Here is a 26,406-nt window from a genome sequence, read left to right on the forward strand (position 1 = left end):
TTAAAATCTGGTGACTACTAGTTGATTAAATAATTCACTTCACCTATCTCAGAAACACAAACGGGAATGACCTGAGAGGATCACACTCACTGGCAGTGCTAATTACTCCTAGAGAATTCTTTCTTTTTTTTTTTTTCCTTTTTTTTTTTTTTTTTGGTTTTTTTTTTCGAGACAGGGTTTCTCTGTATTGTTTTGGAAGCTGTCCTGGAACTCGCTTTGTAGACCAGGATGGCCTTGAACTCACAGAGATCCGCCTGCCTCTGCCTCCCGAGTGCTGGGATTAAAGGTGTGCGCCACCAACGCCCAGCTGAGAATTCTTTCTTAAAGCATCAGCTGGTATCACTTTTCCAGGCTGGTTACCTAGCCCAGATGAGTATTTTACTTCAGTTTTCTAAATTATAAACAGAGAACTAAATCATATGTGGGAGCTATATGAAACAACAGCCACATAAAGGCCAGAATTTTATACAGCACATCAGTAATAAAGAACTACCATTTTTTAGAAACAGCAATTACAAGCAGGTTGGAGCCCAGATCAGCACTGAGTCAGAAAGCCTTTGTGAAGGGTTTGATTGTGCATGTCCCTGTGTGAGTCTTTGTCTCAACAGAGACAGAATGGCTCTGTGTCTTTTGCTGGCCAAAACTCCAGTTGTGCAAGAGAACTACAGCAAATACTTGATGACTAAGACCACAAATCTCTAAAACTACAACAACATGGGAAAGTCTCATCAGATTTTCCTTGCATTTGTTGGCTCTGAGCTCTGATTGGTAAGGGAATACTTACAACAAGGCCACTTTCAGAGGGATGTATCGCATTTCCATAGGGGTTCGGATGAGTTCGGCCACATCTGGAGCATACTGGTCCAGTTCTAGGAGGAGTTTCTGCTTTTTAAACTAGAGGTGTGGGCGGGTACACAAGACACAAAACAGATGATTTGCCATTGTTTTTAGGATGAAGACAGAAATCTTTGCCCTGGCCCACACTCCATGGTCTGCCCAGGGTGCTTTCATACTTGTCCCTCCACCCCACGCCCAGAGAGCCAGCACACGAACAGGCAAAGCTCCTCACACTCCCAGAACCCTGCATTCCATCCCTCCTCTTTCCCCTAGTTAATGCCCACCCAAAAAGCCAAGAGCTCAGCTAAGTCCTCCCTTTCTTGAAAGGCACACAGTCCTTTAGCTGCCCTACTACCCATTCTTTCACCAGTGCTCCAGCTCTAAGTTTTGCCTTCTCTGTGTAATTAATGCCTGGATCCTCCCTAGAGAGTAGGTTCCACAAGGGTGTGAGTCATTTTACTTGCTCTCTGGGTATGCCCAACACTTTGTCCAACATTGTGGACAAAAAAAAATGGGTGAAGGTATGGCAAAGCCACTTCTTAGTCATTCCGGGGGTAACATCACTGGTGGCAGGACTTCAAGTTCCATCAGCAAAGCATGTTCAAGCAGTTTCAGTGATCTGGATGCATGCTATCTCAGGTTCCCTTCCTCATTCTTCCATTTGAAAGGTTTGTTTGCTTTTCTTTTATATTTCCACAGAAGAGGTGTGAAATAGTTAAAATAAAGGAGACTGGTAGGGCTGAGGAGTTGAAGATTTAAGATGCAGTCATACTGGAGTGGAAAGCTCTTTGCTTTCTCTTATGTATCACAACAAATTCATGGGCATGAGTTCTCAAAGGGAAATGTCATCACAGCAAAGGACAGACTAGGCTAAGGACACTTTGGCCAAGACCAACTGGCTACCAACAGTTAGTTTTCATATTCTACAAGCTAACAGCTGAAGAGAGGGTGCGAAGTCCCTTAGCACCAGTTTTCCAGGATGCTGTGCAGATGGATGGCAGGGATAGAATCTCAAGTCCTCCCAAGACTAAATGTTTGCAGACTATAAAGTAAGGATCCTTGTAACAAATGGAGACTTTAAAAATAATTTTACCATACTTTGATCATAATCATCTCCCATTGCTCTCATCTGCTTCTCACTCCTGCTGTACTCTTGGTTCCAACAAGTCCCTCTTTATTTTATTTTATGTTTATAGGTGTTTTGTTGGCATGTGTCTGTGCACCATGAGTACCTGGTGCCAGGAAGGCCAGAAGAGAGCTTTGGATCCCCTGGAACTAGAGTTTTGAACAGTTGTGAACTGTCATGTGGGTGCTGAGAATACAACATGAGTCTTCTGGAAGATCAATTAGTGCTCTTAACCATTGAGCCATCAGACCCTCTCTATTTTCGTGTGTGTGTGTGTGTGTGTGTGTGTGTGTGTGTGTGTGTGTGTGTGTGTGTGTGTGTGGTTTGCTTGCATGAGCATGGGAAGGAGGCTTTTTACTAGAGCATAGACAACTTACCAGTAGTAATACTACCGAAGAAAATGACTATCCCTCCTTTACAAAGTAAAGCCTTTTAGGAATATGTATGCTGATATTCTTTTTGTTTTTAAGATTTATTTACTTACTTATTACATATACACTTTTCTGCCTACATGCCAGAAGAGAGCACCAGATTGAATATTAGGTGGTTGTGAGTCACCATGTGGTTGCTGGGAATTGAACTCAGGACCCCTGGAACAACAGTCAATGCTCTTAACCTCTAAGCCATCTCTCCAGCCCCACGTGTGCTAATATTCTATCTAAATCAACAGTAGTATGGTATCTAGGTGTGGTGGCATACACCTATAATTCCAGCACCCGAAGTAGAGGAAAGATCTTGAGTTAGAGGCCAACCAAGACTACATATTTAGTTCTAGGCCAGTCTGAACTACATTTGGAGATCCAGTCTCGAAAAATAAACAGGGCCAGCAAAAGGGCTCAGAAAGTAAAGGATCTTGCCATCAAACCTAATGACCTGAGTTCCATCCTTGAGATCAACATGGTGGAAGAAGAGAATCAACTCTACATATGGACCAGAGCAAGTGTACATGCATGATAAATAAATAACGAAATAACAAAGGCTTGGAGTGTACCTCAGTAGTAGACTGCCTCACATACATAAGGCTCAGGGATTTATCTGGGTTTTAAACACTAGAAAAAGAAAAGAAAAAAATAGTATATGACGTGATAGTAGCACTAAGAGCTGCTACTTTCAGCATTCACGTGGGGGTGAAACATATCCCTAATCCAGTACTCAAAAGACTGACTCAGTGGCCAAGGTGGTGGTGGCACATGCCTTTAATCCCAGCATTTGGGAAGCAGAGACAGGAGAATCTCTGGGTTCAAGGCCATCCTGGTATACAGAGCAAGTTCAAGGACAGCCAGAACTATACAGAGAAACCCTGTTTCCAGAAGAAGAAGAAAAAAAGAGGCTAAATCAGGAGGATCACAAATTCTAGGTCCATTTGAGCTCTGTACCAAGATCCTGTCTCAAAACATACAAACAAGCCGGGCATTGGTGGCGCACGCCTTTAATCCCAGCACTCAGGAGGCAGAGGCAGGCGGATCTCTGTGAGTTCGAGACCAGCCTGGACTACCAAGCGAGTTTCAGGACAGCCTCCAAAGCCACAGAGAAACCATGTCTCGAAAAAACCAAAAAAAAAAAAAAAAAAAAAAAAAACCATACAAACAAAAATCTGGGAATATAGCTCAGTCATAGAGCACTAGTGCTAGGTTTGAAGCCCAGATCTACTAAAACAAAAGAAAAAAATAAATAGCTGGCATTCAAAATGAGTTCATTTGTGACATAGTGTAAATAAAATTCACTCTAACTAAGACAGTCAATGCCATAATAATCTGAACTCTGGAAATAGGGAAACAAAAATATTTCAAATTTTAGTCTTGGGGATAATAGCATCTTGTTACACTAATAGCATAGTAATCTGGACATAGTGGCATATGTCTGTGATACTAGCACTTGGGAGATAAACAGGAATCTTGTCTCAAAAACAAGAACAGAAAAACCCAAACACACACACACACACACACACACACACACACACACACACACACACACACACAGACGGCTAGAGATGGCTCAATCATTGAGAGCATTTAGAGAGGACATGGGTTTCATTCTCAGCACCCATATGGTGATTCTCAACTCTAGCTTCAGGGTATTGGACACACTCTGCTGGCCTCTGCAGGTACCAGGCACACATACAGTACATATACAGACATGTAGACAAATACCCATACATATTAACCAAAAACAAACAAATGAAACTCCACAAGGTCATTTAGTTCTTTTTTTGTTTGTTTGTTTTTTATTTAAGACAGTTTCTCTGTACTGCTTTGGAGCCTATCCTGGAACTTGCTCTGTAGAACAGGCTGGCCTCCACAGAGATCCACCTACCTTTGCCTCCCGAGTACTGGAATTAAAGGCATAAGCCACCAATGCCTGCCCAGCCTCTCTTGAATTTACAGATATCTGTCTGCCTTTGCTAGGATTTATCTGTGGAATCACCAACTTATGAATCATGATCCTCAAAGGAATCTTGTTGGAATAGTTCAGGAATAGTTCAGCTATCTCTAAAGCTTCTAGATCATGCTTCATTAGTATGATATAAATTCCTCAGCCTTGGTAATCTAAGTCTCTAATTCTGAAGATGCACCCTCATCCCTGACCTAAAACTTAGTGTCTCCCAGCCATACAAGGAGAATGGTAGCCAACTTTTGTTTTTCATAACTACATACATAGTATGCATGATTTATCTACTAATCTTCCCAGAAGAATGGAAAAGAAGAATGGTCCCATGATGTAATTCTCCTTGACGATTACATAACTAAGAATAAACTTTACACTGCCCAGTCAATAAACATGCTTGCTACCAATCCCTGGAACCCCCCTGGTGGAAGAAGAGGACTGACTGTAACAGGTTGTCTTCTGACCTCCATGGACATACAGAACATGTGAGCGCCTACATACAGACAAACAAATAAATGTAAAAAGTATTTATGTAAAGTTTTATTATTTTTTTTCTTTGGTGTGTGTGTGTGGCTGTTTGCATGTCTTTGTTTTTTCAAGACAGAGTTTCTCTATGTTTTGCTGGCTGTCCTGGAACTCACAGAGTAGACCAGGCTGGTCTCGAATTTAGATCTGCCCGCCTTTGCCTCTGAGTGCTGAGATTAAAGGTGTGCACCACTGCGCAGCCCAATACACCAAATTTTCTAATTAAGATTGTTCTTTTGGGGATGGGAAGTGCAGCTCAGTGGCATGGTACTTGTATGTCATTTTCCAAGACCCTGGGCTCAATCTCCAACCTCCAAATTCCTCTCTGAACAATAGAAATGCAATTCTTCTTCAAGAGGCCTAATACAGTGAATTAAAGATATGTTCATGTTTCTTTTGAGAAAATAAACTGATAAAAGGGAAGACCTTTAAAATTTTATTTTAGGGGCTGGAGAGATGGCTCAGAGGTTAAGAGCACTGACTGCTCTTCCAGAGGTCTTGAATTCAGTTTCCAGCAACCACATGGTGGCTCACAACCATCTACAATTCAATCTGGTGTATATGTAATAAATAAATAAATCTTAAAATTTTATTTTAGCCAGGTGGTGGTGGTGCACGCCTTTACTCCCATCACTTGGGAGGCAGAGGCAGGTGGATCTCTGTGAGTTCGAAGCCGGGCTGGACCGACAGCCTCCAAAACAATACAGAGAAACCCTGTCTCGTAAAAACAAAAAAAAATTATTTTAGACAGTATTTCATTGAGCCCAGACTAGCCACAAACTAGTATAGAATAGAGAATGACCCTGCACACCTCACACAGCCTTTACCTCCTAAGTGCTGGGATTACATATATGAGCCAATACAGTCACATCCTTTATTTACTTATTTGTTTATTCATTCATTCATTTGATTTATTTATTATATTTGAGGTGTGTGTGTGTCCTGTCTCTATGTGTCTCTGTGTGTGTGTGTGTGTGTGTGTCCTGTCTCTATGTGTGTCTCTGTGTGTGTCCTGTCTGTGTGTGTGTGTGTGTGTGTGTGTGTGTGTGTGTGTGTGTGTGTGTGTGTGTGTGTGTCCGTCCTCGTCCTGTCTCTGTGTGTCTCTTTGTGTGTGTGTGTCTGTGTGTGGTGGTACACATGTCAGAGGGTAACTTTCAAGAATCATTTCTCTCCTTCCACCATGTTGGCCCTGGAGACAGAACTCAGATCATCAGGCTTTGCTGGCACATGCTTTTATCCCATAAGCCACCTCACCAGCCCCACCTAACTATTTCAAAATAGCTGGAGCTTTAAGTACATGACTTTTAATTCATTGCCATAATAAGCACATTACCAAATCCCACCAGCTTTGTCCTACCCACTAATGACTTACCACAACTTTATTGAAGTCCTGAATTGCAAAATACAGGGCAATGGCAGTGAGGGCATCTGTTATCTGTCAAGAGAAAGAGAAGTAACGGAAAGTATGGGAGTAATACAAAGTACAGTTAGTACATGGTACTGGAATGCTGCCAGGATGGAACTGAATTGACTTCCCAGTAGCAAACTCACAGTCAATCAAGACCTACTCAGGGAGGTATGGCAGTAAAGCCCTAGATTATGAGCCATTCGATCTGGTGGCCCGTATCTGTAGACCAGCAAGTTAAATGAAAATAAGTCAGGCCTTGTGGTTAATGCCTGTAACACCAGGACACTGGAGAACTCCTATGAGTTCAAGATCAACCTAGGTCACATAGTCAGATCTTGTCTCTAAAAACAAAAGATATAGATATAGATATAGATACAGATACAGATACAGATATAAAGTCAAAGCTAAATGGGAAAAATATCGACCTCATACATGGTAAGTCCTCAAAAAATAGACATTACAATTAAGGAAGACTTCAGAGTTTCTTAAGACATACAGATTTTCAACTCTGTTGATTATGTTTCAAGCTGTTCTTCTCTCAAAACTTGCCCTGTCATCTCAATTTTCAATTCTTGTCCTTGAAAGCCTCTTCAGCCCCCTAAGAATCCCTTGACAAAATGCTTAGGAAACTCAGGATGCCCTCCAAACTGGCATAGTTAAATCCAACCACAGACTCTCTGGGTTAGAAAATTGAAGACTACATAGTCCAGAAACCAAAGAATGAGAAAGAAGAACTGGTCACAAGTCCCTGCATGTTCCTCATACTCCATAATACCACCCCAAAGCCAGACTCCAAGCTAAAGTACTGTCTTGGCTTTTATTTTCTGAGAAACTCCAGTTCCTGTTTTTCCTTTCCTTTTCTTTGTTATAGACAGGGTCTCATGATATGGCCCTGGCTGGCCTGAAATCTGCTATGCAGACCAGGCTGGCCTCAAATTCACAAAGATCCGCCTGCCTCTGCCTCCCAGGCACTAGGAATAAAGGCATGTACTCACCCAACTCCTAATTTTCTTAAAAACAAACTGTAAAATAATATATACGTATATTGATTTTTCTCTGGAAAGATACTTACCATAAATACCAATTCTGCGTAGTCAATTAGGAAATGAAAGAGGTATATTATTAATGGAGTCTGTAGGAGAAAAAGATAAAAAAAAATTTAAGTTAAACCTTAATATAAATTATTAGTTTCCAAATTAGGGATGAGGAAAACTTATTCAGCTAAAAAATCTGATCCTTCCTGCAACAGTTATCCTGATTGAACAACTTAGTATCCTATGTCACATGGTATCACTGAGACTATCAGTTGAACACAGTAGAGGAAATAACAAAACCCAATGTTAGCTAGATTATCTGTCTGGCATGTTTGGCTTGGGGGTTCATCCCTGCAGTAGATACTCAGGAGGTTGAGGTGAGAAGACAGATTGAACCTATAAGTTCAAGGCCAGCCTGGTCACCTCAGCTTACTTTATTTAAAAATAAACAGGTGCTGAGGGTGTAACTCAGTTTGTAGGATGTTTGCTGAGGACGCATGAAGCCCTGGGACTTGTCTCTAGCACTCCAAAAAACCATGTGTGCTTATAATCTCAGGACTTGAGGTGCAGGGGAAAGGAAGGGAATCATAAACTCAGGGTGATCTTGGCTATAGCAAGTTCCATGCTAGCCTAGGCTATGTGAGATCTTGTCTCAAAAATAAGTAAATAAATAAAAAAAAAAATGGGAGGGGCACTCCATAGAGGACCAAGATTGTTGCATGAACAAACTAGGATTTTTTTCCTTCCTCTATTCTATGATAAGTTTGTATAGGAATGTTAATTCTTCCTCAGAGACCTAAAGAAAAACCCACATGGTGATAATTGCCGAAATCCCAGCACTTAGGCTGAAGTACGATGGAAAGTTCAAGATCAATCTGGGTTATTATACTGCAGAATCCTGTCTCAAGGGGAAAAAAGTTTTTGAGAAAATTCACTTGCTGTAAAATTAATCTTAGCCTGAAGTTTTATTTATTCATTTGTTTTTTGTTTTGTTTTGTTTTTTGAGACAGGGTTTCTCTGTGTAACAGTCCTGGATGCCCTGGAACTCACTCTGTAGATCAGGCCAGCCTGGAATTCACAGAGATCCTCCTGTCTCTACCTCCCTAGTGTTGGGGGGGGGGAGAGGTCAATTGATCTTCTTTTTAAAAAAGATTCTAATTTCCACTGATATTTCTTCCTTGAGACTACTTTAAAATGTACAGATTGGCCGGGGGTAATGTGGTTCACTGGTAGCGTGTTTATTATGTATGAGTTCTATACTCAATTCTTAGTACAAATACAAAAGAGTACATGGCTTAATTCCAAATATTTGTTATTTATTTTTAAAGTCCTGGAAATTAAACTTTGGGCTTTGCACATGCTAGGAAAACATTCTATCACTGACCCCAGACCTTCGTTTTATATTATTATAATTTATAGCTCATCACTAAAAGTACAACAGATGATTTTAGTAACTTAAAGTGTGTTCTGACTTGTTTTCTGGTTCATTATCTGGTCATTTTGGGTAAGTACTCCACATACATTTGAAAAGAATGTACATATAACATTTATGGTCACAACATTCTACATATAATTTGTACAGTAATGATCTTTAAAATTTCTACACCTGTATTGATTTTTGAGTCTCTTTGTTCTATCATTGATGAAAAAATATAGGTTAAAAACATCCACTATTATGACTGGAAGTGGCTCAGCAGTTAAGAGCATTTGTTGTTCTTGCAACAGACCAAGGTTCGGCTCCTATCACTCACATGATGGCTCGCAACTATCTGTAATTCCAGTTCCACAGAATCTGATGCCCTTTTCTGACTTCCTCCAATACCAGGCACATACATGGTATGTCTATGCGCATGTAAGCAAAACATTCATTCCCATAAAAAAATCTTTTTTTTGTTTTGTTTTGTTTTTTGTTTTTCCAGACAGGGTTTCTCTGTGGTTTTGGGGGCTCTCCTGGAACTAACTCCTGTAGACCAGGCTGGTCTTGAACTCACAGAAATCTGCCTGCCTCTGCCTCCCGAGTGCTGGGATTAAAGGCGAGTGCCACCACTGCCTGGCCAAAAGAAAAAGAATCTTAAATATATATCCCACTATCACTGGGCATGGTAGTGCATGCCTTTAAACTTAGCACTCAGGAGGCAGAAACAAGCAGATAAATGTGAGTTTCAGGCCAGCCATGGCTACATTTTGAGACCCCATCACAAAAGGGGAATGGGCTAAAGCAATGGAACAGTGGTTAGGAGCTTTAATTGCTCTTCCAAAGGTTCAATTTCCAGCACCCACATGGCAGCTCACAATCATTTGTGACTCCAGTGTCAATGGACCCACACACCTTCTCACCTCCAAAGGTACTGCATGTACACGCTACACAGAAAACAATCATGCAAGGAAAATTAATAAAACTTAGATTAAAAAGGTTCTACTGTGACTATAGGCATATTTATTTTTCCTTTTGCTTTGTGTTTTTGCTTGTTTTTGCTAAAAGGTCTTAGACAGCCCAGGCTGTCCTCAAACTCACTATGACTGAAAATAACCTTGAACTTCTGATATGCCTCTCAAGTACTAGGATTGCAAGTGTGCACCACCATTCCCAGTTTTTTATTTTATTTTTTGTTTTGTTTTGTTTTGTTTTTACCAGACAGGGTTTCTCTGTATTGTTTTGGAGGCTATCGGTCCAGCCCGGCCTCAAACTCACAGAGATCCGCCTGCCTCTGCTTCCCGAGTGCTGGGATTAAAGGCGTGCGCCACCACCACCCGGCCACCATTCCCAGTTTTATTCAGTGTTGTGCACTGAACCCAAGGATTCACGCATGGTAGACAAGCACTTTACCAAGAGCACTACATTTCCATCCCTATTTTGTATAGTCTGAAGTTGTAAGTCAGATGCAGTACTATGGAAAATTATTATTTTCTGGGTAGAGCAGGAAATATTATAAAAATTATCCTCTTTGTGTCTAATAAAGTGGGTTTTTTGTTTTGTTTTTGGCTTTAAAGTCATAAGCTACATCAGCTCTCCAAACTAGTATTTGCAGTGACATCTTCCTTCTTCCCTCCCTCCCCCTTCCTTCCTTCCTTTTACTTTCGGGTTTAGGAGACAGGGTCTCGTATAGCACAAGCTATCTTCAAACTCACATTATGTAGCCAAGGGTGATGTCAAACTTCTGATCCTCCTACCTCCACTTCCTAAGTGCTAGGGTTACAGGTGTGTGCCACCTGGATTTTGAGTGCTAGGAATCAAATCTACAGCTTTGTACACAAGTACTCTACAGACTGAGCTACATCCCAAGACCAAGCCTTTCAATCTTTTAACTTTTTTGTGTCCTCATATTTGAGAGGTGATTTCTTTCCAGGTGTCCTTAGTGGTGTGGGTGGTTGTCCGCTGTTTTTTATTGGTGCTAAGGATCAAACCTGAGTCTTGGAACATAGTAGGCACATGCTACATCATTAAGATACATCTTCAATTTTTCTATCTCTGAGATGCATTTCTTTAAATAGAACATACAATTATTTGTCTATGTTTTGTTTTTAGTTTGACTTGCTTCTGAACCTTTGTGATGGAGGCTTATACAGTCAAGGTAGGCCTCAAACTCACTATGTAGCCAAGATAAACCTTGACTTTCTGACCATGGTGCCACCATCTTCCCAGTGCTAGGATTACAAGCTCTGGTTTTACCTTTTCTGCTTTGTTTTGTTTTCTTGAGACAGAATCTCAAATATCACAGGCTGACCAAGAACTTGGTATGTAGTCAAGGATGACCTCTGAACTTCTGATCTTCTCACCTCCACCTCCTGAGTTACAGGCATGCAGGTTTATAAGATTGGGATTGAGGCCAGTGTTTCATGTAAAATAAGCAAGTACAACAGAGCTAAATCACCAGCCCTAGTCTCACTATTATTTTAAGATTTAATTTTACCATTTTTTAAAAGATTTATTTATGCCGGGCGGTGGTGGCGCACGCCTTTAATCCCAGCACTCGGGAGGCAGAGGCAGGCGGATCTCTGTGAGTTCGAGGCCAGGCTAGACCGACAGCCTCCAAAACAATACGGAGAAACCCTGTCTCGTAAAACCAAAAAAAAAAAAAAAAGATTTATTTATTTATCACATATACAGTCTTCTGCCTACATGCCAGAAGAGGGCACCAGATTGAATTGTAGATGGTTGTGAGCCACCATGTGGTTGCTGGGAATTGAACTCAGGACCCCTGGAAGAGCAGTCAGTGCTCTTAACCTCTGAGCCATCTCTCCTGCCCTAATTTTACTATTTTTGTGTGTGTATGTGTACCTGCATGCTAATGCCAGAGGAGGGCAGATGAGGGCATCAGAGCCCCTGGAGCTGGGTTTACAGGCTGACAGAAGTATAATATTCAAACCTGGGGGGTCCCATGTAAGAATCATAGATACCCTTAACCACTAAGCCATCTCTCCAGGCCCTGAGTCTCACTCTTCAAACTTTGCTCTTGGGTTCTGATTATTTTGGTACTTTCCAATGCCTTCAAACACTTTTTGGTATTTATTCTTCTTTTCTGCTTGTCTTTGCCAACATAGTTGGCCCACTACTGTAAGCTAACTCACCCGTTCATCAGAACCAGAAAGGAAGTGCATAATTTGTTTTTAGTGTGGTGGCTCTCAAGTATCTGTTCCACCATCTCCTAACTATATGTAAAAAAATGTTTGTTCAAGGATGTAGTTGAACAGTAGAACACTTGCCCACATACACAAAACCCTAAGTGGAAACTCCACTACCAACCCCCCAAAAGGCTAGAAATATATTCTGAGCCAGTAATAGTGACTCACATCTACAATCATGGCACTTGAGGAGCTGAGACCAGCCTAGGCTACATAGCCTAGGTTACATAGCCTAGGCCAGCCTGAGCTATGTAAGAGGTCCTGTCTCAAGAAAAAAAAAATTAAAAGGGAGGGAGGACAAAATTGTAAAGATCACTGACAGGCTTTTAAGTAAATAAGAACAAGTTATGGTAGAAAGAAGGGAAACTTTAGAGTTGGATTTGGATTTAAGTCCATAGTTTTTGTAGCAAGTTGTACCTTTGAGGCCTTCAGGCAAGTTATTTTCCTCTCTGAGTATTAGTTTTCTCTAATATAAACTGGGGGACAAGATCTTTGTTGGAGGCTGGAGAGACGGCTCAGCAGTTAAAGAGCACTGGCTACTCTTCAGAGGACCAAGAATCAATTCCCAGGACTCACAGCCTGGCTGTAACTCTGCAGGTACCTAGCATACAAGTGGTTCACAGACACAAATGCAGACAAAACACTTACACACAAAATTTAAAACTTAAATAAATCATTAAAACAATCTATTTCACAGGGTTTTGGGGAAGATTAAATGCAATTATGTGTACGAAGTAATTACTACAATGCCTAGCATAAGCTAAATCTTAACATGAGGCTTCTTGTGATCGACTTTTTTGTTTTTCGAGACAGAGTTTCTCAGTAGCTTTGGAGCCTGTCCTAGAATTCATTCTGTAGTTCTGAAAGGATTACAACTGTCTACTGATAGATTTTATTATTCAAGTATCTTTGTTATTTTATATATATATATACACATATATATCTGATATTTATATTTTAAGTAACCTCCTTTCATAATTGCTTGATGCTTCAGACAGTTTACAAAGGCCCCAAACAAGTGAAACATTGTAACAGTTCTCAAAAGCCTATCAGCAAATCAGCAAAATGGCTAACCTCTGTAGTGAGCTAGCATGTGTGTCTCAGTGTAATTATGCTGGAATAAAGAAGCACATGTTGAATGCAACCTGTCTTTATGCTATATATCAATTTGAGTGAGCACAAATTTTTCCCTAAGTACTACTTTAGTGGCATGCTACATATTTGACAGCTAAGGTTTTCACTTTCATCAATTTCAAAATTACTTTCTAATTTCCCTTATGATTTCTTGATTCCTGGGTTATTTAGTTATCAAAGATTTGGGGGATTTTCTACATATCTTCCTGATGTTAACTCCTTCTTTTTTTTTTTTTTTTTTGGTTTTTCGAGACAGGGTTTCTCTGTGGCTTTGGAGGCTGTCCTGGAACTCGCTTGGTAGTCCAGGCTGGTCTCGAACTCACAGAGATCTGCCTGCCTCTGCCTCCCGAGTGCTGGGATTAAAGGCATGCGCCACCAACACCCGGCTCTGTTAACTCCTTCTGTAGCCAGCAAATATATTTAAATCTTTAAGTGACTTAAATATATTGAGCCTTCTTTTATGGGCAGAACATAGTCTATGTTACAAATGTTCCCCATACACTTAAAATGCACTTTGATGTACTGAATGCGGCATTCTTCGATCAATCTGGCTGACAACATTATTCACATTTTCTATATACTTGAGGTTGGAAAGATGGCTCAGTGGTTTAAGTATTTGCTCTTGCAGAGGATCTGGGTGTGACTCAAAGCACCCACATGGTAGTTCACAGCTATCCATAACTCCAAGAGATCCAATGCCCTCTTCTGACTGCCAAGAGCACCAGGCACACAAATGATACATATGCATCCATACAGGCAAAGCACTCATACACCGAAATTAAAAATAGACAAATCTTTTGAAAGACCCCGGCCCAGCGCAGGCAGCTGAGGCTTATGGAAAACTCCTTTCCCCCACAGCTCAGCCATTTTTTATCAGGAGGGAGCTCAGCTCAAGGTCTTCGCAGCTGAATAGTCACTACTATCTCTGTCCAGATAGGGGCACAGGTGTCTATGGTCTGCATAGCCAGCCCAGAAAGATTGGGCAGGCACAGAAACCTTTGTTCTTCAGATAGGGCCAAGGCCGAGAATTGAGTTCTGAGAGAAACCTTAATTGCCTCTCTGTCCAGATGAGAGAAACCTCGTTCTGAGCCCCAGCCTCATTTAAATTACCCAATCAGGGTCCTGTAACTAGGCTTCTCGCTTCTGTACTGCGCTTTTTGCTATAAAAGAACCCCTGAGTCCCCAGCTCGGGGCTCTCAGTTCCCGAGACTGAGACGCCCCGGGTACCCGTGTATTATCAATAAAGCCTCTTGCTGTTTGCATCCAAGCTCGTGGCCTCAGTGTTCCTTGGGTTCGGGTCTCCCTCCCGTGAAAGTCCCCCGCCTGGGGTCTTTCATTTGGTGCATTGGCCGGGAAGTGAGACCCCGCCCAGGGACCACCGACCCACTTCTGGGAGGTAAGAATTGTCCGGACTAAATTTCTGTTGTTCTGTTGTCTGCTGTCTGTCTATGCCTGTTATTTTCTTGCGCCTGCGTTTGTAGTATACAGCTGTATGCATTTGTAAGCTCCAGGAGACGTCCTGGTAGCGTTTGGAGTACTCTGTTGTTTGGGGGCCCCGTTTGTATTTGGAGTACTCATTTGTAGGGGTGGATGTCAATCTGCCCCGTTTGTATTTGGGGTTCTTAAGGAACCGTTTGTTTGGGGTAGATGCCTAGGAATCTGCCCCGTTTGTATCTGGGAGTCCTTAGGGACTCGGTTGTTTGGGGTAGATGCCTAGGAATCTGCCCCGTCTGTTTGGGGAAGTCCCGCTGGCCGAGGGAGTTTCCATCCTGATAGGGGACAAGGACGGGAGCACAAGGCCCCCGTCCCCGATCTGAATTTGCTTTTGACTTTCGTCAAAGCCGCGCAGCGAAAATCTGTTTGTTTTTGTTTCTTATCTGTTCGTCCGTCTGAATGTCGTTTGTCATCGCTCTCGAGATGCTCGTAACCGGACTGTCAATGTGCGCAAGAAGCAAAGATCACCTTTTGCTCTTCTGAATGGCCAACTTTTGATGTTGGCTGGCCACGAGATGGCACCTTTAACCCTCAAATTATTTTCCAGGTGAAAGAGAAAGTCATGGATCCTGGACCCCAGGGCCACCCGGACCAAGTACCCTATATAGTTACCTGGGAAGTGCCGGTCTATGACCCTCCCTCCCCCTCCTCTTCCCTAACCCCCCCGCCGCCGCCGCTGCGGCACTGCTCGGGCTGCGGCCCATTTCCGGTTCGCGTTCAGCGTCCCGGCCGCTGCGCGAAGGGCGCCCTGAATGTGACCGGCGACAATGCGAGGGGAGCTGTGTCTGCCTCCCTGCGGCCCGTGATGGACCGGGTCAGAGAGCGGCCGCCACGCCCCCTCGGCCCCGCTCCCCGGCAGACGCTCTGGCCCTTCCGGGCGGCGCCGTAGCCTCAGCCCGCTCCGGATTAAACCGCCCTGCCTCCGGACGGGCCATGATGGCCAGTTGCAGTACTGGCCGTTCTCTGCCTCAGATCTTTATAACTGGAAAAAATAACCCCTCCTTTTCAGCAGATCCTGTGAGAATGACTGATCTATTGGAGTCGGTTCTTACTACCCATCACCCCACCTGGGGCAAATGGACAACCTACGCAGCTTCCAAATGAAATTGATGCTGCCCAGACTGGGACTTCACCACTGAGGCAGGTAGGACCCATCTAATGTCTTTAATGCCAGTTGCTTGTAGCGAGTCTCCGAAAGACGGATAAGCAATCTATAAATTTGGCCCAGGTAAGACAGATAGTTCAGAAGGCAGAGGAATCGCCAGCCGCATTTTTTTGAAAGACTTAAGGAAGCTTACAGAATGTATAACCCATATGACAGGGGTATACACTACCAGATGTATTGAGGGAGACAGAACGTATTTTTTTTAATAAAAGAGAAGCTCAGAGAGAGAGAGAAAAGAGGTAAACAGAATGTCAGAGACAGGAAATGAGAGAGACAGGATAGCAAGGGACAAGAAGCGTAATAGAGAAATGACTAAACTGTTGGCCACAGTAGTCGCAGAGACAGGATAGGTAGAGAGAGGGACAAAGGGGGCCTCACTGAGAAAGAAGGACCTTTCAGAGACCCAAACCCCCTGCCGGTCCCCCTGGAACACTCCCCTGTTGCCAGTCAAGAAGCCAGGAACCAATGACTATAGGCCGGTCCAGGACCTCCGGGAAGTCAATAAGCGGGTTGAGGACATACACCCCATGGTCCCCAATCCCTATAACCTCCTGGGTGGACTGCCACCTGACTATGTTTGATACTCAGTCCTGGATTTGAAGGATGCCTTCTTCTGCCTGCGGTTACACAAAGACAGTCAGCCACTGTTTGCCTTTGAATGGCAGGATGCAGACCTGGGAATCTTGGGACAACTTTGACTGAGGGGAGAGCCAGGAGAAAGCCTTCATGGACATCAAGAAGGCTCTGCTCAGCTCCCCAGCTCTGGGGTTACCTGATCTGACTGAACCCTTTGACAAATTGACGTTGGGGCAGCCTTTGACTATCTATGCTCAGGCAGCCACCGGGCCGCTGGCTCACCAATGCCAGGATGACCCATTACCAGACTCTGTTGCTGGACAAGGACCGAATTCACTCCGGGGCTCCGGTGACCCTGAACCCCGCCTCGCTACTTCCCCATCCGGGGGAAGCAGAGACTCATGACTGCTTGCAGTGCCTGGCTGAGGTCCATGGGACGAGAGCTGACCTCACGGATCAACCCCTTCCTAACCCCGACCATGTCTGGTTCACGGACGGAAGCAGCTTCGTACATCAAGGGGAAAGGAAAGCCGGTGCTGCATTGACAACTGAGTCAGAAACAATTTGGGCCGAGGCCTTGCCGCCAGGAACATCAGCCCAACGAGCAGAACTGATTACCTTGACACAGGCCCTGAGACTGGCAGAAGCCTACCCCACCAAGCACGAGACAACAAAGGTGGTCACCAAGAAACTTCTTGAAGAAATCTTCCCCCGTTACGGAATGCCACAGGTATTGGGGACAGACAACGGGCCTGCCTTTGTTTCTCAGGTAAGTCAGTCTGTGGCCACCTTGTTGGGGATTAATTGGAGATTACATTGTGCTTACTGACCCCAAAGCTCAGGACAGGTAGAACAAATAAATAGAACCATTAAGGAGACTATAACTAAATTATCGCTGGCAGCTGGCACTAAAGACTGGGTCCTCTTGCTCCCCCTTGCCCTCTATCGTGCCCGGAATACACCGAGCCCCCATGGCTTCACCCCTTTTGAGATTTTACATGGAACCACCATTCCCTTTGTTCAGTTCTTTGACCAAGATATTTCTGACTATGCCAATTCCCCCTCTCTTCAAGCTCACCTGCAGGCACTCCAGCTGGTTCAGCAGGAAGTCTGGAAGCCTCTGGCCCAAGCCTACCGAGACCAGAGGAGACACCCTATTGTCCCCCCACTCCTATTACGTGGGAGACAGCGTTTGGGTCCGGCGCCACCAGGCTAAGAACCTTGAACCTCGCTGGAAGGGACCATACACGGTCCTGTTGACCACCCCTACTGCTCTCAAGGTGGACGGGATTGCTGCTTGGATACATGCCTGGCACGTAAAAGCTGCCTTCCCTGAGGATCCGGACCCAGGATGAAAGGCTCAGCGCACTCAAAATCCTCTAAAAATAAAACTTACCCGCTCCTCTCCCTCCTGCTAATAGCCCTCCTCATAAAATCAGACACTGGTGTGGCCTCCAGTCCCCATACCGTTTATAAATTAACCTGGGAGGTTCTCTCCCAAGTGGGGGAGGTCATTTATGCTGTCACGGAACCACATGCACTTGGGACATGGTGGCCTACTCTATGGCCTGAATTTTGTGATTTGGTAGCAGGGTTGGACACTTAGGACATTCCCCATTGCCACCCAAAGGCATGCGCCAATGGTTCCCACTTTTACAGACGTCGACGTGCACTCATGGACTCCAGAGAAACCACCCCCGGGTGTGTTGATCAAAGAGCCAGAGAGCAGCTAAGTTCAAAGGACTTCTATGTCCACCCCCGAGATGGGCATGCCTGGCAACAGGCCCAGAAATGTGGGGGATATGACTACTTTTTCTGTGCAGCTTGGGGGTGCGAGACTACAGGGGACGCATATTGGAGGCCATCCTCATCCTGGGATAAAATACAGGTACGCAGAGGCTGGGACAAAGGACAATCTGGAATGATAGGTAGGCCTCTTGCCATTTCCTTCACTGCGCAGGGAAAGCAAGCCCCGGACTGGCAGACTGGGTATACTTGGGGTTTGCGTTGGTATCTGTACGGGCCAGACAAGGGGGTAATCTTTACAATCAGATGTAAGGTGGCTCCTGTCAATTCACAGGCAATAGGCCCTAATCAGGTCCTTGCTGATCAAAAGCAGCCTAGCCTACTCTGCCCAAGGCTGATACCAGGCCCATGACCCTGCCTAAAACCACAGCCGCTCCCGCGCCTACAGAAAGCACTCCCAAACCCCCCCTCCTCGGGCCCCCCCCCTTGAAGGCACGGGAGATAGAATATTAGCCCTAATTAAAGGGACATATGCCACTCTGAATTTAACTCGCCCAGATAAGACTAAGGAATGCTGGCTTTGTCTGACTCCGCAACCTCCCTATTATGAAGGCTTAGCGGTTGTGGGCGAATATACAAAACAGGCCACAGCCGGGGCACTTTGTGGGACAGCCATGCAACATAAATTAACCATCTCAGAAGTGTCTGGAAAGGGACTATATATAGGTAAAGTCCCCGCTACGCATCAAGGACTATGCAATGCCACTGAGCCTTTGCCCCAAAGTGGCCACTACTTGATAGCCCCCAATGGGACATATTGGGCATGCAACACTGGATTAACCCCTTGTGTCTCCACCACGGTATTAAATGCCACCATTGACTATTGTGTTCTGATAGAATTATGGCCTAAGGTAATTTACCACCCCTCTGACTATGACTTGATAAAACCTGACCGCAGTAAGAGGGAACCTATCTCCATCACTACTGCCATCCTACTAGGAGGACTAACCATGGGAGGCATAGCAGCAGGAATAGGAACCGGTACTGCCGCACTGCAGGAAACTAAACAGTTCCAACTCCTACAACAAGTAATGTGTGCAGATGTTCGGTCTTTAGAGGAATCTGTCGCTGCCCTGGCAGAAGTAGCCCTCCAAAATAGAAGGGGACTAGACCTCTTATTTTTACAGCAGGGGGGAATTTGTGCGGCCCTTAAAGAAGAATGCTGCTTTTACGCAGACCATAACGGAGTGGTAAGAGACAACCTGGCCAAGATAAAAGAAAGGCTATCGGTTGTACAATCACTGGTCTTGACTCAGCAATACCAGCAGCTAAAGCAAAGGGATTTCGAGATGGCAGAAACCTCTGAATGAAAGATTTCATTCAGTTACAAGAGCAATGGGGGAATGAAAGACCCCGGCCCAGCGCAGGCAGCTGAGGCTTATGGAAAACTCCTTTCCCCCACAGCTCAGCCATTTTTTATCAGGAGGGAGCTCAGCTCAAGGTCTTCGCAGCTGAATAGTCACTACTATCTCTGTCCAGATAGGGGCACAGGTGTCTATGGTCTGCATAGCCAGCCCAGAAAGATTGGGCAGGCACAGAAACCTTTGTTCTTCAGATAGGGCCAAGGCCGAGAATTGAGTTCTGAGAGAAACCTTAATTGCCTCTCTGTCCAGATGAGAGAAACCTCGTTCTGAGCCCCAGCCTCATTTAAATTACCCAATCAGGGTCCTGTAACTAGGCTTCTCGCTTCTGTACTGCGCTTTTTGCTATAAAAGAACCCCTGAGTCCCCAGCTCGGGGGCTCTCAGTTCCCGAGACTGAGACGCCCCGGGTACCCGTGTATTATCAATAAAGCCTCTTGCTGTTTGCATCCAAGCTCGTGGCCTCAGTGTTCCTTGGGTTCGGGTCTCCCTCCCGTGAAAGTCCCCCGCCTGGGGTCTTTCACTTTAAAACACACATACGCACACACTTTCTATACTCTTGCTAATTTTCCACCTCTTCTATCAGCTGTTGACAGGGATACTGAAAGCTCCAACTCAAATTAGAGACTGGCCTCAATTGTATGTGGGGGGGGAGAGGCAGGAGCTACATGCCAGAACACAATTTGGAGGTCTCAGTTCTCATCCTCCACCTTGTTGAGGCAGGGTTTCTTTTATGAGGCTCCAGGTTAGCTGGCCCTTAGGTCCCAGGCGATTCTCCTGTCTTTATCTGCCATTTAACTGTCAAAATGCTGGGATTAAAGATGTGTATACCACATCTGACTTTGTATGTGGTTTCCAGAGACTGGATGTACATCATCGGGCTTGCACAGCTAGCACTTGTACCCACTGAGCCGTCTCCCAGCCTCAGTCTACCAATATTTACCTATGGTGTTTTAAAGCTGTATTAGTACAGAGAGACATGTAATTACTGTTATTGAAAAAAACGTCTTACATTTACATATAAACCTAGCACAAAGGAGGCAGCAGCAAGATGATCAGGAATTTAAGATCATCTCCAGCTACACAGAGGCCAGCCTGAGATTTCTGTACATTATTGTGTTGTCTTTGAACTGCTTGACTGCTGAGGAAAGAGTAACCGCTGCTAACAGACATTTGATTATAAATGCTGCTGGATTAATCCAACCTACATATTTTGAAAATGCTCTGACTTCAAAATGTAAGTCTAAGGATAGGTTACTTTGGAACAGAAGTTCTGTTTTTGTTTCCACAGGAAAATGGTAAGCTGTGGATTCCTTCCAGACTAATATGGTTTGATCAAGCAAGACCCCCTGAAGCAGTGGCCCAGGTGATTCAACATCCAAAACAGCTGAAATGATGCAGCCTCAGACTACTACATCCAGGATCTGGCCAGGTTTCTGGATTTTCTCAGGATCTCCATGGTATTAACAGCACCTCCAAACAGCAGGAAGCAGTTTGGAGAGAACAACACCCAAATTCCCAAATATTATTTATAAATGTTTATTTTCATTTAAATGGGGTTAGTTGTAAATAGTTAATGATCACAACCAATCTCTTTCTAAAGAAAAAAAAGGGAATATGATATAGAAATGAATAATTTATATTGGTACGGATTTTTGTTTATTGAAACAAATTTAAGGTCAACTTTGTTATATGTATATTTCTCCCCTTGTTTAGGTATTGTGTTTATACAGATCTTTTAAACATGTAATGTATAATTAAATACAGATTATAGATAGTACCTATAATAATCTAAACTTATAGTATGTTAGGTTTTCTAGATATACAGAGATATATTTCAAATGGATATTCTTCAAAACTTCCAAAGATCGCCGGGTGGTGGTGGCACAAGCCTTTAATCCCAGCACTCGGGAGGCAGAGGCAGGCAGATCTCTGTGAGTTCGAGGCTGGGCTGGACCGATAGCCTCCAAAACAATACAGAGAAACCCTGTCTCGAAAAACCAAAAAAAAAAAAAAAAAAAAAAAACTTCCAAAGATCTACAGAATATGGTATTTAAAATGGTTTAGGATTTTTCATGACAGTGAGAAACAATTGCTCCTGGCAACACCAATTACATCAGAAAGGAGGATTAACATCAAACAAACTCAATCCGGAGTTGATTTCAATATGGCAAGACTAGTCATTTGGGTAAGAAACTGTTCTTGCCAGGACTGTTTGACCATATGCTGTATAAACTGGACATACAGGACCCACAGGAAAGTGACTGCTGAATTTGCCAAAACAAGATGGGACAGTCCTGCAGGGTTCCTGCTTCATGATGCAGAATACAGAGAAAAATGACTGACAAACTGCTAATACAGGCAGACAGTTTAAAACTTCTTGCTTCGCCGGGCATTGGTGGTGCACGCCTTTAATCCCAGCACTCGGGAGGCAGAGGCAGGTGGATCTCTGTGAGTTCGAGGCCAGGCTGGACCGACAGCCTCCAAAACAGAGAAACCCTGTCTTGTAAAACCAAAAAAAAAAAAAAAATTTCTTGCTTCACTGAGAAATCTGCCAGACACACTATGGCCTATGGGCTGAAGATGGATGCTCCAATGTTGAAGAGAAACTTTGGGTGACTGTCCAGGAGCGAGATGTCTGTCAATACTAGTTTATATATTATTCTTCTGTGATCTTTGATGGAGTTGAAGACAGATAGTTATAGTTATGGTTTTCCTTAGTTATAATAAAAGATACGTTACATATAAAACTTTAGACTCACAAAGATAGGATAGATGATACAAATGTCTTTAAATTTTGTCGAATGTTGATGGACTAAATATGGCTAACTAGTTCTTACTTGATAACTGTTTTGTTAAATATAATTTTACTATGTTACAGTTAAAACCCTTCTTTTAATTTAAACAAAAAAGAGATGATGGGGGATGTTCTTCTGTATATATGTTTCTCTATTTGGTTGATGAATAAAATGCTGTTTGGCCAATAGCCAATAGAGGCAGGAAGATAGACAGGCCAGGAGTCGAGGAGAATTCTGGAAAAGGTAGGCAGAGAGGCGCTGCAAGGAGATGTCATGTAGCTGCCAAAGGAGAAACAGGCCACGTGGAAATACACAGACTTATAGAAATGGGCTAATAATTAAGACAGAGCTACAATAAGAAGCCATCAACCAACAGTTTTATAGGTAATACGGTGTCATTGTGTTTATTTGGGGCTGAGGCAGCTGCGGGACCAGGCTGGAAGAAACTCCAGCAAGAATTACGTGCCACTTAGCATACAACTATTCATTTATTTGTTTGTTTATTTATTTATTTTGATTTTTTTCGAGACAGGGTTTCTCTGTGGTTTTGGAGGCTGTCCTGGAACTAGCTCTTGTAGACCAGGCTGGTCTTGAACTCACAAAGATCCTCCTGCCTCTGCTTCCCTAGTGCTGGGATTAAAGGTGTGTGCCACCACCGCCTGGCTGCATACAACTATTTATGGACTAAAAGCTGCTTAAAAGTTGCCATTAAAATAATAATTTCTATAGACATCTCATATATTGCCCCAAGTCAGCAAGATGGTACAGCAGGTGACTGCACTTGCTGTATAAGCCTAACAAGCTGAGTTGGATCCCTAGAATTACAGAAAACTGGTTGCATCTAGAATCTCAGCACACCTGACAGGAGACACACCCAGATAGGCATTGCCATTGCCAGCTAGGCTGGTATACAGAGACCCCACCTCAACAATGAGAAAACTGACGCTGAAAATTGTAAATTTCTCTCTCTCTCTCTCTCTCTCTCTCTCTCTCTCTCTCTCTCTCTCTCTCTCTCTCTCTCTCTCTCTCTCCCTCCCTCCCTCCCTCCCTCCCTCCCTCCCTCCCTTCCTTCTTCTTTCTCTCTCTCCCCTTTCAAAAATCCTAACTTGGATCATTTTCCCTCTAACTGTGAAATATCTTTCCTATGCAGAGGATGTCTACAAAAGGGCTATTACTATCAAACAAAGCTCAGGCTTTACTCTCAATGCCAGAAAAGAATATATAACACTTACTTCATGAAATACTGCTCCAGAATATGGAGACACTCCCAAATCCAACAGTGAAAGGCCTTCAACCACTGAAAAGGAAGAAATACAAGTTCAATAAGATGTTAGAGACAACAGCAAATAGTCATAAACTAAAATGTCAGATACTCCTAGGACCAAAGAATGTTTGAGTTTGTCTAATCCCTTTACATTGGGTCAACCAAGTGGCTGTAGGTTTTGATTTGAAAATAATTTCAAGTTTGTACATATACATGAATTTCTCAAAGAATCTCTCTCTCTCTCTCACACACACACACACACACACACAATTATCAAGAATGGCAAATTCTTCCATACAAAGGAGTTCTTTACATCATGAGCTATGTTCATTAAGAGAAAGTTTTATACTAAACTATAACCTTCTGAGGTTGGAAAAATGGCTTGGCAATTAAGAATACATACTAGTCTTGGTTCTCAGTTCAACTCCCAACACCCACACCGGCCACTCACAACTGTAGCTCCAGCTCTGGGGAACCCATCACCCTCTTCTGGCCTCTGCAATTAGCATGCACATGCTCCCATGCAGATATACATTCATACACATCATTTAAAAATAAAATTAAGTAAAATTTTTGAAACATAAACTTCTAAACATCTTTGTAACATCCACCAACTCTAAAGCATTTGTTTTATGTGTATTCTACCCCATCCAAAGCACAATTAACAAATCAGCAGCAGGTTAGTGAAACAGGCACGCTCTGTGCCCTGTTTCAGTGACATTTGTGTCATTTTTCTACAGAATAATAGCACTTTTTAGCTGTGTACCTTTAATCCTAACTTTAAAGGGGATTTGGGAGGAAGAGAGCAATTGGGTTTTTTTGGATTGGGAGGGGCTGGTAATGGTTGTTTGGCTAGGTTTTTGTTTTGTGGCAGAACATCTATATGTAAGGAAGATTAACTTCAAGCTTGCGATCCTCCTGTCTTAGGCCCCCACCCAAAGTGTTGGAATTATAGGAGGTGACTATATTTTATCAATCTGTTAAGATCTGTAGTTCAGTTTGGCCTCAAACTTCCTATGCAGCCAAGAAGCACCTTCAAGTCTTTAACTCTCCTGACTCCACCTCCCAAGTTCTAGGATACACTACAGTGTCCAGCTGAAAATGTTTGTTTTTTGGTTTGAGGGGGTTTGGGCTTGGTTGGTTTGGTATTATGGACTGAACTTGGGAATTTATGCATGATAGGCAATAACTTCAGGTCTGAGTTATATCACACACACATTTTTTTTATATAGGGTCTCACTATGTAGCTCTAGCTCACTCATAACTCACTACATAGACCAGACTGGCCTTGAACTTACAGAGATCCACTTGCCTCTGCCTCCAAAATGCTGGGATTAGGCACATGCTACCAAGCCTGGCCCCAAACGATAATTCTTTCTTTCTTTCTTTCTTTCTTTCTTTCTTTTTTGTGACAGGGTTTCTCTGTGTAACAGCCCTAGTTGTCCTGGAATTAGCACTATAAACCAGACTGACCTCGAACTCATCTGCCTCCCAAATTCTGGGATTAAAGAAGTATATCACCTCCACCTTGCTCACCAAATGGTAATTCTTACAGTAGATTATTTTAGGAAATAATTGATCAAGGGCCTGATACAATATACTCAGTGTAGCATTCAACGTTCTCTTTATCTTCTGTGTATGGGGCTTTGCTTGTGTGTGCACCACATATGTGCCCGGTTCTGAGGAAGCATCAGATCCGCTGGAACTGAGTTACAGACAGCTGTGAGCCAGGAAGCAGGTGCCAGGAAGAGCAGGCAGAGCTCTTAACCGATGAGCCATCTCTCCTGCCTCACTTAATAAAAACTTGAAAATAATCCCAACATTGACTAATGGAGATTTATTTTAAAATATATATATCTACTGGTATACTAATGTATACATATGTTTATGTATATACTGATATATTAAGCATTAAAATTATGTTGTAAATAATTGAGTACATAAATAGGTAAAAGAAAAAGCAATGCTCTCCTAATGTTGAATGCTCAGTATCAAGTGTAGGAAGGCTGGGCATGCAGTGCAGCAGGACAACATGCAGAGCATGCAGAAGGATCTGAGCTCAACATCAGGGCAAAAGGATTAAAAATGAAGAATGGAAGATGGAACAGAAAGCCATCCATTAACTGACCCACAGAGTGGTTCTGACGGCAAACATCATTAGTGGATGCTAAAGTTAGTGGGCAAAAGTATGAAAAAGAAAGTGTTTTCAAGGGGAAAAGTAATAATTTCATATAGACATTACACTCCCTGCTTTAATCAAGTAATCCATTAAAACATCATTAATACATTAATTATATTAATTTTCAAGTATCTCATGATTCACTGATATAATGATAAGAACATTTCTGTGGTTCTCATGCCAACAATGTGGTATAATAACAAAAACAAACTAACAAAACACCCATCCCCTCCACCTAATCATGGGAAAACACAGGGCAATCAAAAATGACAGGCAAGTAATTTCCCAGTACTCTTAAAAAATTAAATCAAAGGAAGTGTTCCAGATTGGTAGTCACTAAGAAGACATAACCAGTAAATGCAAAATGAGGTCATGGATTGAACATTAGGCCAGAAACTAGGGAAGCAGTACAATCCTAATAAGGTATATATACTAACATCACTGACTGACTATATTACAGTAATATTGGGTAAAGTGTAAATAGAAACTTCATTTTTGCAACTCGTGTGTGTGTGTGTGTGTGTGTGTGTGCGTGTGTGTGTGTGTGTGTGTACGTACATACGTGCATGTGCTTGGGAGTACCCATGGAGACCAGAAGAGGTTACCATATCTCTTCATGCTAGAGTTACTGATGTTTATAAACAACCTGATATAGATGTGGGGATCTCAGAAAGACCAATAAGTTCTCTTTC

The 26,406-nt window shown here is 43.1% G+C and overlaps 1 protein-coding gene across 2 annotated transcripts in view; it reads right to left on the reverse strand.

The window, feature by feature from the left end:
• The window catches only part of Pigu (phosphatidylinositol glycan anchor biosynthesis class U), a 106,685-nt gene that overhangs the window by 65,185 nt on the left and 15,094 nt on the right, over positions 1 to 26,406 (reverse strand). Inside the window, exons 2-5 of one of the 2 annotated variants that reach the window (XM_040732926.1) lie at positions 23,504 to 23,568; positions 7,354 to 7,413; positions 6,246 to 6,308; positions 785 to 894 (exon numbers count right to left, since the gene is read on the reverse strand). In XM_040732926.1, the coding sequence (XP_040588860.1) occupies positions 785 to 894; positions 6,246 to 6,308; positions 7,354 to 7,413; positions 23,504 to 23,568 (298 nt within the window). The remainder of the gene's footprint in view (positions 1 to 784; positions 895 to 6,245; positions 6,309 to 7,353; positions 7,414 to 23,503; positions 23,569 to 26,406) is intronic. The other variant, XM_040732927.1, reaches the window with a different exon arrangement.

The sequence above is a fragment of the Mesocricetus auratus genome, unplaced genomic scaffold (assembly GCF_017639785.1).
Source record: "Mesocricetus auratus isolate SY011 unplaced genomic scaffold, BCM_Maur_2.0 Super-Scaffold_100028, whole genome shotgun sequence".
Taxonomy (NCBI): Eukaryota; Metazoa; Chordata; class Mammalia; order Rodentia; family Cricetidae; genus Mesocricetus; species Mesocricetus auratus.